At 39.2% G+C, this 12,682-nt stretch overlaps 1 protein-coding gene across 35 annotated transcripts in view; it reads left to right on the forward strand.

The window, feature by feature from the left end:
• Window positions 1-12,682, forward strand: part of pard3ab (par-3 family cell polarity regulator alpha, b) — a 363,970-nt gene that overhangs the window by 266,144 nt on the left and 85,144 nt on the right. For all 35 annotated transcript variants that reach the window (XR_013650782.1, XM_078935589.1, XM_078935591.1 and 32 more), the window contains one exon: window positions 1,803-1,931. Coding sequence is in view for 34 of the 35 variants with exons in the window: in XM_078935589.1 (XP_078791715.1) it covers window positions 1,803-1,931 (129 nt within the window). In the remaining variant the exon portion in view is untranslated. The remainder of the gene's footprint in view (window positions 1-1,802; window positions 1,932-12,682) is intronic.

The following is a 12,682-nucleotide window of genomic DNA, read 5'->3' on the forward strand; positions in this document are numbered from 1 at the left end:
GCCTTCATCGCTTCTCTCTCTCCAGGCGGCCGATTCTCCATCTTTTGCTTTTTCTCAGTTTGTTCCCTAATGGCCTTCTTTTCAGAAGAAATTGTGGAAAAATGCCGCATTTCGGCTGAAAATCCCTTCCCCATGTGGACTGCAGACGTTCTGGAGGGGCTTTATTATACTGCTTCTGTTTTGGATGGAGCTCAAGACATGACATGCAAAAAATTAAGTTTCCACACATAAACACTCTGTGGCCACCAATTTATATTTTGCAAAGAATTGTTTGTTCTAAAATCTCTGAAGATGAAGCTGGAGCATAGTAGTGAGAGAGGGGGCGGGACTTGGAGGTTTTTCTTAATTCATATTTTCAGGATTTTTTACGATATTTCCTTTGGTTAAAAAGAATTTAAAAAACAGGTAGTTGATCAATGTTTTCCTGAAATAAAAGAATCATATTTGTTGTCTTTTTGGCAATTTATTTCAGGAGGAGCATGAAGAAAACATAAAAAGATGTTTCGGTTGTGTATGGGGCGACAGTGGCTCAGGTGGTTGAGTGGGTCGTCCAATGATCGAAGGGTTGGCGGTTCGATCCCCGCTCCCACCAGCCAAAATGTCGTTGTGTCCTTGGGCAAGACACTTCCCCGTCCTTGCCTCCAGTGTGGCTCCACTGGTGTGTGAATGTGTATGGATGATCCCGGTGATGGTCAGAGGGGCCGCAGGCGCGAAATGGCAGCCACGCCTCTGTCAGTCTGCCCCAGGGCAGCTGTGGCTACAACCATAGCTTACCATCACCAAGTATGAATGAGGAGGGAATAAATAATGGACACAATGTAAGCGCTTTGAGTGTCTGGAAAAGCGCAGAAAAATCCAATCCATTATTATTATTTATTATTTCATTTATATTGATATAGATTTGTAGTATAAGAAATCCTGAGATTCGAAATTTTTGCTTATTTAGAGGTTTTTTTTTAACCATGATTTATTGAATTTTGTATTGACTTTCTTTTTTCTTTTGTTTTCTTTGGAAAAACATCTCAAAATGACTCATTTTGGTTTTCCTCTGTTTCTTCCATCCTTGTCGATATTTTTTCTTTGCTTTCCAATGTTTGATACATTTGTCCACATTTTTACAAATTTATTTATTTAACTTGTTTTTACAAATATTTCTCTGACTGGTCTCCCTTTGTTTGCATTTGTTTGTTTCTTTCTGTATTCGTTTCTGTGCAGACAGCAAGTTAGCTTTTCTTTAATTTGTCTCTCTTTTTGCTGAAGATATTCTGGCAGTTTGCTGCCTTTGTCTTTTATCCTCAAACCCTTTACTTTGGGGGTTTCACTTCTCTGCTTATCCTTTGATCCTATGACTTTCAGCTAACTTGCTTTGTATTCTACGGTTAAGCTTATGTTTCATTTAGCAGAGCTCTTTGGGCTGCTCGTGCTTGTCTCTCTGTAGACCAATTTCCCTGTGAATAATCGCACTGGTTCATTGTGGAAACGGAGGTTTTGCACCAAAGTCATTTCTTCAGCAAGCTGCACTGTTATACCTGCTCAATCAAGCTGAGATATCTGTGCCATTGCTCCTGTTTCATTAGGCTGTGCTGCCTCCCTATGAATATAATTACTGCATCTGCACCTCCCCAACTTTAAATGAGCTGACTTGGATTCAATTCAAATAAAAAAGGACTTTTCAGTGCTTCCTGTTAGGGATGTGAGTAACTGTTAAGCTGAAGCTTTCTCAGTTACACATTTGTTCCTCTTCATGTCTCTACGGCACTTTTCCATGGATGATGTTATTGACTTACTCTTTTGGGTTCCAGGTTTGGAAAATACCGCAAAGATGAGCGACCGGGAGAGAAAATAGATCGGAAAGGATCCAACAAATGGAAACCTGAAGAGGCGCAGGCATCAGACGAAGACATGATGAAGATGAGGCTGGAGCAGGAGAGGTAAGCTTCTTCACCATTTACCTTATCATAAAGCTAAACGTTACTGTGAATGAACCTTTCTTGTTCAGGACCATTGCATATGAGAACTGGACTGAGTGCCACGCCCCCCTGGCGTTTCAAACAGGAAATACCCAAAACCCCATGGATGCCTAAAGAGAAATTAAAGCTATTATTTAGTCATTCTATTGGTCAGAATAACCATTCTTGCTCTGTTACTTTTTTTTTTTTTTTACATGTTCTTGCTAAACCTTCATTTTTTATCATGATCTTTTTTCTTAATTTGAAGTTATTGAAATTATAAACTGACCAATCAGATGCCTCAATGCGCATGTGCATGTGGTTCCTGCAGGCCCCCATGTCGAACATTTGAAATTGTTGATTGACACATTTTCCAGAGTCCGCTTTTAAAGACCCACTCATAAAGAGCATGTTTTTTTGGTGTTTTTAACATGTTCTTGTAGCATTTGTCTCCTGATGGAGGACACATATTAAGGAAATTAAGATTAAAACGGCATTTCCGAGTATTTCTTTATTTAAATTGTTGTAAATGAGGAGCAGACGAAAAAATGACGTTTAAAAAAGATTTGAGTTGTTATCTACCAACTACAATCTGAAAGCCAAAAGCCCCTGCTTCACTCTATCCAATGGCAGAAAAATAGATCCATGTCTTCTTTGTTTTCCTCGTCTGAGCTGCCATCTGGATAGCTCCAATATTGCTCACCATTTTGTCTCACCTCTGTTAGCTTGGGATTGTGAGGGGCTGTAAGCTAGACAGAGAGAGTGAAAATGAAGGAATCAAAGGAAATAAACAGAGGCCTACTTTCACTGCAATGGTCCCGCCCACAACTAACAGGTGAATGAACTATTGCTGCTCTGTAGAAACGATGTCCTAGAAAAGCGATTGTTTGAGTTTGCCTAAAAACAGCGTCTTTATAATTAAAAGGCCACTGGGAACGCTTTTACAATAGATCAAAAGATGATTAGATGATTGGAGTTGGAGTTCAAATGGTAAGGCAGTGGACTTCCATCAAGCTCACTCCTCATTGCTGAGACGTGTTGCCATAGAAACGATAGCTCAGACTCGCTCACTGCTGCTGATGCCATCTGGTTCCAATATGACGGCACCTGTATCACACAAATATGGCGACTGAATTTACTTTATTTTAATTCATTTGGTTGCTGCCAAAATTAACCAACACTCAGTCCAGTCATGAGCAATAATTTGGGATTTTTAATTGTAATCCTTAAAAAAAGCTGACATGGAGCGTGGCAGACAGCTACATAGATACTGTGAGGCCTATTTAGCCTTTACAACTTCAAGGCTTTTGGGTTTCTAATGCTTCTGCAACCACTTCCTGGCTAATTTGCTGTTTACAAGAGACATGTTTAGGCTCTTTTTCACACTTGCAGTGGAGCAAAAAAGTATTTAGTCAGCCACCAATTGTGCAAGTCCTCCCACTTAAAAAGTTGAGAGAGGCCTGTAATTTTCATGACAGGTATAGCTCAACTAAGAGCGACAAAATGAGAAACAAATTCCAGAAAATCACATTGTCTGATTTTTAAAAGAACTGATTTGTTAATTATGGTGGAAAATAAATATTTGGTCACCTACAAACAAGCAAGATTTCTGGGTCTCACAAACCTGTACTTTCTTCTGTAAGAGGATCCTCTGTCCTCCACTCATTACCTGTGTTAATGGCACCTGTTTGAACTTGTTCTCTATATTAAAGACACCTGTCCACAACCTTCTAAGGACACCAGAAATAAAATTGTTGACCTGCACCAAACTGGAAAGACTTAATAGTTAGGCAGCTTGGTGTGAATAAAGCAACTGTGGGATTATTAATTGGGAGATGGAAGACGTACAAGACCACTGATAATCTCCCTCCATCTGGGGCTCCCCACAAGATTTCACCCCGTGGGGTCAAAATGACCACAAGAAAGGTGAGCAAAACCACACGAAGGGACCTAGTGAATGACCTGCAGAGAGCTGGGACCAAAGTAACAAAGGCTACCATGAGTAACACACAACGCTACCAGGGACTCAAACCCTGCAGTTCCAGATATGTCCCCCTGCTAGAGCAAGTACATGTGCAGGTCCGGCTTCCACATGTGCATTTGGATGATCCAGAAGAGGATTGGGAGAATGTCCTATGGTCAGATGAAACCAAAGTAGAACTTTTTGGAAAGAAACTCTACTCTTGTTTGGTGGAGAAAGAACGCTGAGTGGCATCCAAAGAACACCAGACCTACAGTAAAACATGGGGGTGGAAACATCATGCTTTGTTTAGCAAGGGACCAAGATGACTGATCCAAGTAAGGAAAGAATGAGTTGGGCAATGTATCGTCAGATTTTAAGTGAAAACCTCCTTCCATCAGCAAGGACATTGAAGATGTCACATGGCTGGGACTTTTAGCATGGCAACAATCCCAAACACATTGCACAGGTAATGAAGGAGTGGCTTTGTAAGAAGCATTTCGAGCTTCTGAAGTGAGCTAGCCACTCTCCAGATGTCAATCCCATAGAAAATCTTTGAGGTGAGTTGACAGTCTGTGTTGTCCAGCAATAGCCCTAAAGCATACTGCTTTAGAGGAGATCTGTATGGAGGAATGGACCAAAATACCAGCAAGAGTTTGTGAAAATCTTGTGAAGACTTACAGAAATTGTTTGACTGCTATTGAGTTGAATTTTTGTTATTTTGTGGCTGACTAAATAGTTTTTGCCCTCCTATAACCCACTTTGTAAAGGGATTTAAAAGATGAAAACGGTTTGGGGGAGACCAGTGCGATTGTTTCATGATAATTCCACATCCAGAGTATTTATGGACCCAGTTTCCCACATAGAGCGATTGTTATCCGAGAACAGGAAAGAGTAGCTCTTAGAAGGATTGTTGATATTGTTTTCATCTCATAAATCCAGTCACACCCTGGGCAGCATGTGCCTGTCATGCATAAATAATGAGTGAGGGGGAAAAAAAGGCACTTCTGCAGGTTTACTGTGATCAAGTCAAAAACTAATATAAAAATTTTATTTTTATTTCTTTTCAGTAAATGTGATGTTAGATGTGCTCTTCCAGTGTTTTCGAAAGGCAGACGTTTATAAATGTCAAGGCTGTTAAAACTCTGCCAACTAATTAATACCCATGCACTTGATGTACGGCAGGACTCATTACTTCTCTCAGTGGCTTCTTGTGAAATTTGTGTTGTTGTCCTCTGCAAATGACACAAAAATACAACCGCTTCGTCATTAGTTTTATCACTATTATGCTAAGAGACATCCATATAAGATAATGTGGTGGTTATCATAGATATCATTGGGAGCACAGTCTAATGGTTTGTCTTTATACTTATTTAAGATTAGCTGTATTTTTGCTTTTATTAATATGGTAAAAAAAATCCCAAAGAGCATAATTCAAAGTGGTTGTTTACATGATGGACAGCTGCTTTTCTCCTGTTTGGCTAAAAAGAGCTGTAATTATTCGTAACCTAGACAAATGCAAGCTCAAGGTGTCAGTAGGACATCTGGTACCAACAGACTTGTGTGTTTGCTTGCACAGAACCATGTTGTGTTTGAACAAGAATGTAAGGTGAAAACTTTCCTGTTTGGGCCAACAAGGTAAAGTTTCTCTGAGAACTCTGTGATTTTTCTTTTGTTTTGAGGCATTTACAGTTTGACTTTAGCTCTGCAAGAATTTATTGTAAAAGTGCAAAATTTTGCATTTAATTCCACGATTCAAGACACATCTCATTTAATGATCGGATTTCATTTTTTCATGTCAGTATTTCTGCCTTATACACTATATTTTGTTTTTATTTTTGAAACGTTTGGCTCTCTGTCCAGAATGTTCTAGTTTTGCTTTAAAAAGCAACTAGACCAAAAATGTATGATGCTTCAGGGAATTGGCTTTGCATGGAAGTTAATGATCCAATGCATAAGCAGCATAAAAATGACTAATTTAATAAAAACTGGTGTGTTCATTTATGTGGTTTGGAATGTCCTGAAACTGTTTTTTAATTATATGTTCAAGATTATTTGTAACCATGTCAATCAAAAAGAGAAACAAATTTTACATATTAAACTTTACATGAAGTGGAAAATGACATGGTTCCTTTGGTGCCTAATACAAAATTAGTCTCTCCTTCTGTTTTTATTTTTAGCGTGTAGAGATAATAGGTTGTCAACAATGTCAAATACTGAAGCTAAATCAAAAATAAACCTTTATAAAATTTCTTATTTGAATTATTTATTAAGACAAATAATGTCGTGCATCTGTTGATGCTACTGTATTATAGTCTGGATGGGAACAAGTGGAAATCCCATACACAGGGGCTCATTTATGCTCAACATCTGTTCATACATCTCATTTTGCCAAACCTGACACTAAAGACATGGTCCTTTTTTAAAGGAGATCCCATGTTTGGCACACAGATTTGCTAGTCTCAGCTCAGTCCAGTCAGTTTAAAAACATACCATTTCTGCCTGAAGCTGAGTAGCTGGTGCAATTCTGTTCTGAAGTTAGTATAGTATAGTGTAGTGTAGTTTAGTGTAGTGTAGTGTAGTGTAGTGTAATATAGCATCTTTGTTCCTAATCAACGCTTATCCAGAAGTAACTCTGAAACTAGAGCCACAAATAAATAACTTCATGGAATTTTTTCTCCTATATGCTTTTATGCAATTGTGAAAGCCATGCTACTAAGGGTTTATGCCTTAGTCTCCATTACCCTTGTGGGTGGGTACAGGCTGCTCGCTGGTGGAAAAGGGGCAAACCTGCACGCAGGTGGCCCGCTGGAAATATCAAGATTGTAGATCGCTCAGTGAGCCCATATGGCAAACATGTTCATGCACATTTGTTTCTATGGGCATGCTATGGGGGATGGGTCTTAGTGGACACTATTACAACACGCTAGGATAAGTAAAGGTGAGGTAGGTGTCATGGATTTTTAATATTTTCAACCCCCCTAAGTCCTGCACAAGTACTGTTCAAATGATTAGTTTGGCCCATCCTTGTTGACTGTTAAAAAATAGGAAATTGGACCACCAGAGTGTAAGTCAGAGTGATGTGTAAGTGCCTGTAGGACATCTGTAGGATGTCCTACAGGCACTTACACATCACCTGCAATTCCCATGCGCACAGTATTTGCACACGGTCATTAAGGGGCTAGTACTCGGACCTTAATCACCACTACCCTTACGAGTGGAGACTAGGGGGTGGCATGGGGGACTCATGAGAGCATCACCTGTATATCTTAAGTGCAAGCAATTTACCTTAGTCTCATAAATACTTCACGATACATTACCACACGCATGAGAATCAAGCGTTTCATCATCATGATGTCCCCTGATGTGGATATGACCTTCTATGGAACTACAAGACACACCTGCACTCCCCCTAAGATGCAGCTGCTTCTCCCTACGACCCTTCACGGGCCCGGACGACCCAAGGGTTGAATTAAGGGTTCAGTCAAATTCCATTAATGAGTTTTTGTGCTCAAATTGAAGTCTCTATGTTCTGCAGTTTGTTGATCAGTCAATTGACAAGATGAAGGAATTTCCTCTCCGGGCTCAGAGGGCTCCTAGCATAACCTTCCCTACAGTACACCCGCATATAACAAAAACGTACAAAATACAATTTAGCAGTACACACCCATCACCTGATACACACAGACGGCACCAAATTTACACACAGACCAGATAGGAGAATATGTTTAAGACACAGTAAACCGTCTAAAGGTTACAAATCCGGTTTCTACAAAAAACTGTTTGCCATGTACAAAGTCCAGTTGTTCTCTATGAACTTACATTGACCTTAACACCTGTTGGGTTGTCGTACTCTCCCTCAAGATTAAAAGCATCATCGCGTGCTGAAAGTACAATCAGTTCTGCTTCAGTCAAATACAAGTGCTTCCAGACTGGCTGAAATCTCTTGGCACCAAATGATCAAACATTTCAAACACACTTGTCATCCATCCAGAAGGACTTATTGAAGGCATCTTATCCTGCAAACCCTTTTTCCTTCTTGTACTTCCTGCCTTTCACTTTGGTCTATCAGTTGTCAGCATTACCTCTAAAAGGGACGGTTTATTATAGACGGATACAATGGCACATAATGGACCATTGTTCTGGCTTGATGTGGAAGAAAGGTCACTTGTCAGAAACATTTCTTCTACCATAATGTCCTGTCCTGACATTTCTATACCCTGTTATCTGCTGCACACTTTTTGTCCACCCCCCTTTTTACTTCTCGCTGCTTTTCACTTCTTATTTCCCCTTCAGGCTAGAAGTGTATTCATTCCCAAGGCTGGTAGCTGCAAAGAAAACACGTTTTTTTTTCTTATTTAGGTATTTCAAGACAAAGAGAATAATGTTAAGACCAAGTGTCATTTTCCTTTTTTGCTTCATTGATGTGTGTAGTTATTTTGTTGAAGCTTTTTTAAGTAACTTTGCCTTGTGTTTGCTTTTCATGCTGATGTAGATAAGAAAAGTGACTTTTAAAAAACATCCCTGTTGCTCAAGGCTTAAAATCCTCCCTGAAAAATCAGAAAGCTTTGGCTGTTTCCTGAGAGCCAATGAGCTTCAACTGAAGCTGCATAAATGTATAATGAACAAGAACATCTGCTTCAAGTCACAAAAGAAAAGGAAAATTGGTCAAAAGTAATGATCACTCTGGTCGATTATTGATCTTAGTATTTTTTTTTTATTAAATCAAAAACACATTGATAAATAAAAACTAATGAATACATATATTGATTAATATGTAATGCTAAAATTGATTTCACATTGTGTTTGTGATTTAATATTAAGGCTTTTTTTGAAAATCTGTCTCTGCCTTTTGGCCTGAGGTCTCTAATTCCAGAGTAAGTGCCTTTCTTGTCTAAAATTACAAGAATAAATGTATGCAGGCTCACTGTGTCACAGCCTCTCGCGAGCCACTTCGGCTAAATATCCCAACTTCTATTGGAAGTTAGACTGTGAGTCTTTTATAGTGCAACGTGCTGTCACTCAGGGGAAATTTCTCTCTGAAAATATGGTTATTTACTTTTAGTTTGCAGGAGTAAATTGGCAGGTAGAGAACCAATACCAGAGGCTAGGAGCCAACACATTTAAGATGACAGCGAGTTTATGCATTTTTGTAGAAGACTTTCACAACCTTGTTGCCTAATTCTAGGTACGACTTAGAAAATCTGTAATAAGAGAGAAATTAGGGTCTGGGATAGTCTGGGTTATTCTAAGCAAAATACTTTGATGTGAACCACAAAATGTAAAAGGGGGAGATTTCAGACTTTCATTTCCCCTTACAGGTTGCACTGTTAAAGTCTCACTCCAATCTGTTGTAAAAGCATTGTCCCATTGGATTTTAGTTAAGATTGTGCCATATTTTTTAGCCCAAATCAGCAAACCTGGGTAATTTTCTAGGACTAAGTTTCTGCAGAGCGACAGAAGTTTATTAGAAATTTGTTCTTTTTAGATTGATTTTTTTAAACTAGCTATTTATTTATTTTCTCTCTCTACATGCACTGATGTGGAACAGTATCCCAATTTCATTGTACTTTGTATGTAATATCATTGTGCAATAACAATAAAGATTTATCTTATCTTACCACTGAGTTATGGGCAGGACTGTTGCTGTAGAGCAAGCATGTCACACTTCCCATCATCCATCGGTTAGCACTGTCTCCTGCTAGCTTAGAGCCCCTAACAGCTCAAACTCAACATTACCGGTACAACAAAATGGCGATCAATATTGGAGGCAGTTTTGAGTGAGATTCAAGCTCAGAGGAGGACAACAAAGACTTACATGAATCTAGTCATTTACAAGTGGATGCACCAGAATCGAGCGGAGCAGGGAGCTTGTCGCCCTCCCAGCGTATTTCTGACATCACAAATAGGATTTTTTTCCAACAACATAATACATGCACTCCATCAACAAAAAAAGAACTTGTTCAAAACAACAAAATCTAAATTTTAAAATGATCGAACTAAAATATTTTTTACAAAATTCTAGTTTACAAAATTCAAATGTGTAGGACATTAGGAAATATACTGTCTTATAGTCTGTAATTAAATCAAAAGTCTTTGCGACTACATTCTTAAAGGACTAATGTAAAATGTTTATTTTAAATTGCAAGAAATTTTGAAGTCAAAGAATTGGCTCTTTCCTACGGTAAAAACTGTCTCCGCTGACCCATACAACCCCTCTGTTTGGACGATGAGAGGTTTGGTTCTTCTTTTCTTATCTTCTCAGCCGCTGTTCTTGTGCATAGATTCAGCAGCTCCTGCTTTTGTTGCTGGTTTCTCTGATGGAGAGCAGTGTTTGTCTCTGTTGGGTTTAAAGTCTGGTCCCTCTGGAGCCCCTGTTCTTTGTGTACGGTTATTTATTTTCTGGGGTCCTCACATAAAAAGGTGGTGGCATGCAAATCTCTGATCTGTCATAGCTGTAGTATTAAGCAAACCTTTTTTTCTGAATATACTGCTCAAATACAACAGAGATTTCTTGAAGCTGTTACAAACTTTGTACCCTCCTCTTTAGATTTTGGTTTTTTTAGTATTCCATCATGCAAATGTTCCAGAAGAAGCTGGCGTTCAGAGTGGTCGGATATAGTCTTTCACACCAGGGCTCCGGCTGTCCAATTAGCTTTCCTGCTGCCTTTTAAAGAAAGAGCAGCTGAAAAGAGAGCAGTGTTGATAATTGGTAGTTGTAAAGCCCTGATAATTGGCGAGCCTCTAATTACAGGCCTGTGTGATAGGTAGTCCCTGCTGCCATAAAAAATGGTGTTGCCAGTCAGTCACAAGATAATTCCCTAAGAAGAAAGAGAGGGCAATTTTGGGTGTCACTCGCTCGATGTCGGATGCTCGTGTGTGTTGTTTGAAAAGACATAAAGAGAGAAGTATGTTAGCAGTACATTACCAGCACTCTCTGAATTCAAAGTACTTACCTCGTTCTGGGGGTTCAGAGGCTATTATGCATTGTTTATGATATTATTTTTCACTGGGTGAAGCACGAGCAGCAGACTGCACATCAGGTTCTCCTGCTGTAGGTAGTTAAAATGGGCAGATGAACCCACAGATGTCTCAGGGGTCTGTGTCATCCTTTATTAATATGACAGCTGATATTTGCACAATCTCAGATTTGTGTGTATAAACCCGTCAAGCTAAAGCTTTAGCCATAATTTATAGAAAACGGCACTGCAAGTTATATAAATATCGGGAATAGGGGAAAAAGGTGTGCTATGTACAGTGCATTCCCCTTTATTCTCAAATGGAAGTATCTGAACAACAATGAATGATTGAAGCACTGAAGGGGGATGTCTGAATTGAACATCTCAGCACAGCTTCTTTATGACATAACTGTGGCGTTGGAACTCAGAAAAACAAATTTTGATTGGCAGTTAGAAAACCAACATAGAAAAAGGTTGATAATAATGTTTGGTAGATGTCATCAAAACTAATATTTTAGTCACAGCTGCCCTTTTACGGCAGGACATTGGCTGTGTGCGGGCAAAAACATTTTCAAACCTGTACCGGGCACACGGGTGATCCACACTAAGGTTGTAAACGGCTCTGTTGACCCGTAGAGCGACAGGTCATAACCATGAACCCTGTGCAGGGAGGACTAACAAGCACGCCTTTCTAACAATCAGGCGTGCAGCCTGATTGTTAGAAAATGAGGAAATTTGACAATCATGGTGTAGTTTGTGTGGGCCTCCTGTGGGGACTTCCATATCACCCGCACACCCTGTGCATGTAGGAAGGAGCAGGTACTTGCACCTTTCCTTTAATGTATTTTGGAAAGCCCTTTGAATTGTCGCAGTGCACAAAATGGGCTAGACAAGTAAACTTGTCTTACCTACTAACGACTGCAGTGTGGCGTAAGGACACCGTATGACAGCCTCACCCGTAGATCACAAGTGCATGTACCTAACATTATCCTAAAGAATACTTCACCATACACTTACCACATGCACAACAATTGTGTTTTTTTGTTTTCCTTATCTCCCTTAAGTTATCTGTACGAGCCTCAAGCGAACTAAAAGCCACATCTGCACTCCCCTTAAGATGTAGCTGCTCCTCCTGCAACCCTCCATGGACAACCCAAAAACCCTGAGCGCCCATACAGGTCAACCCACCAGATATTCTGACCGTTTTGGATCCACTTTAAACCCTGTTTTGAAAACGCTTCTGGATCAGTTGAATTGTTTCCTTTTTTGTAAACTAATTCTGTCATATTTTCAATCTAAAATCTTAGCATAAATGGAAATATGCTGAATTTTCTTAATCTGGATCATTGAAAGGATTCACCTGAGGATCACTATTAAATCTGATTTTTTTTTAAGCTTCTGAAATCAGTTCACTTTATCCAACTCAAGTCAAATGTGTGAAAGTGGACATGTAATCGATTACTTTTTTATTGAAGTAAAATTTTCTCTGAATCTCGTCTTGACAGCAAATGAAGTCATCCATTCACTTTGGGGGTTTTAAATACTTCAGTCTGGAAGCCACTTTATTGCCTTTTGTCCTGAACCTTGTATTTTTATTTAAAAATCTTTCTCACATTTTATTCACAGAAGCCCTAAACAATTGAGTTTAGAACTGAAACGCTGCATGGGAAGGTGGCAAAAACAGATAAGCTCTTCTTTTCCTTGTCAAAAAAAATGTTTCTACTTCCTCGTCTTTTCGCTCCGAATTTGTATATTTATGAGTAGCAAATCAGATTAATGTTGTAAGTTTGTGAGTTTTACAGTTACAATCTGCA

Source organism: Oryzias latipes, chromosome 17 (genome assembly GCF_053564925.1).
Source record: "Oryzias latipes strain Hd-rR chromosome 17, Olatipes_Hd-rR_3.1".
Lineage (NCBI taxonomy): Eukaryota > Metazoa > Chordata > Actinopteri > Beloniformes > Adrianichthyidae > Oryzias > Oryzias latipes.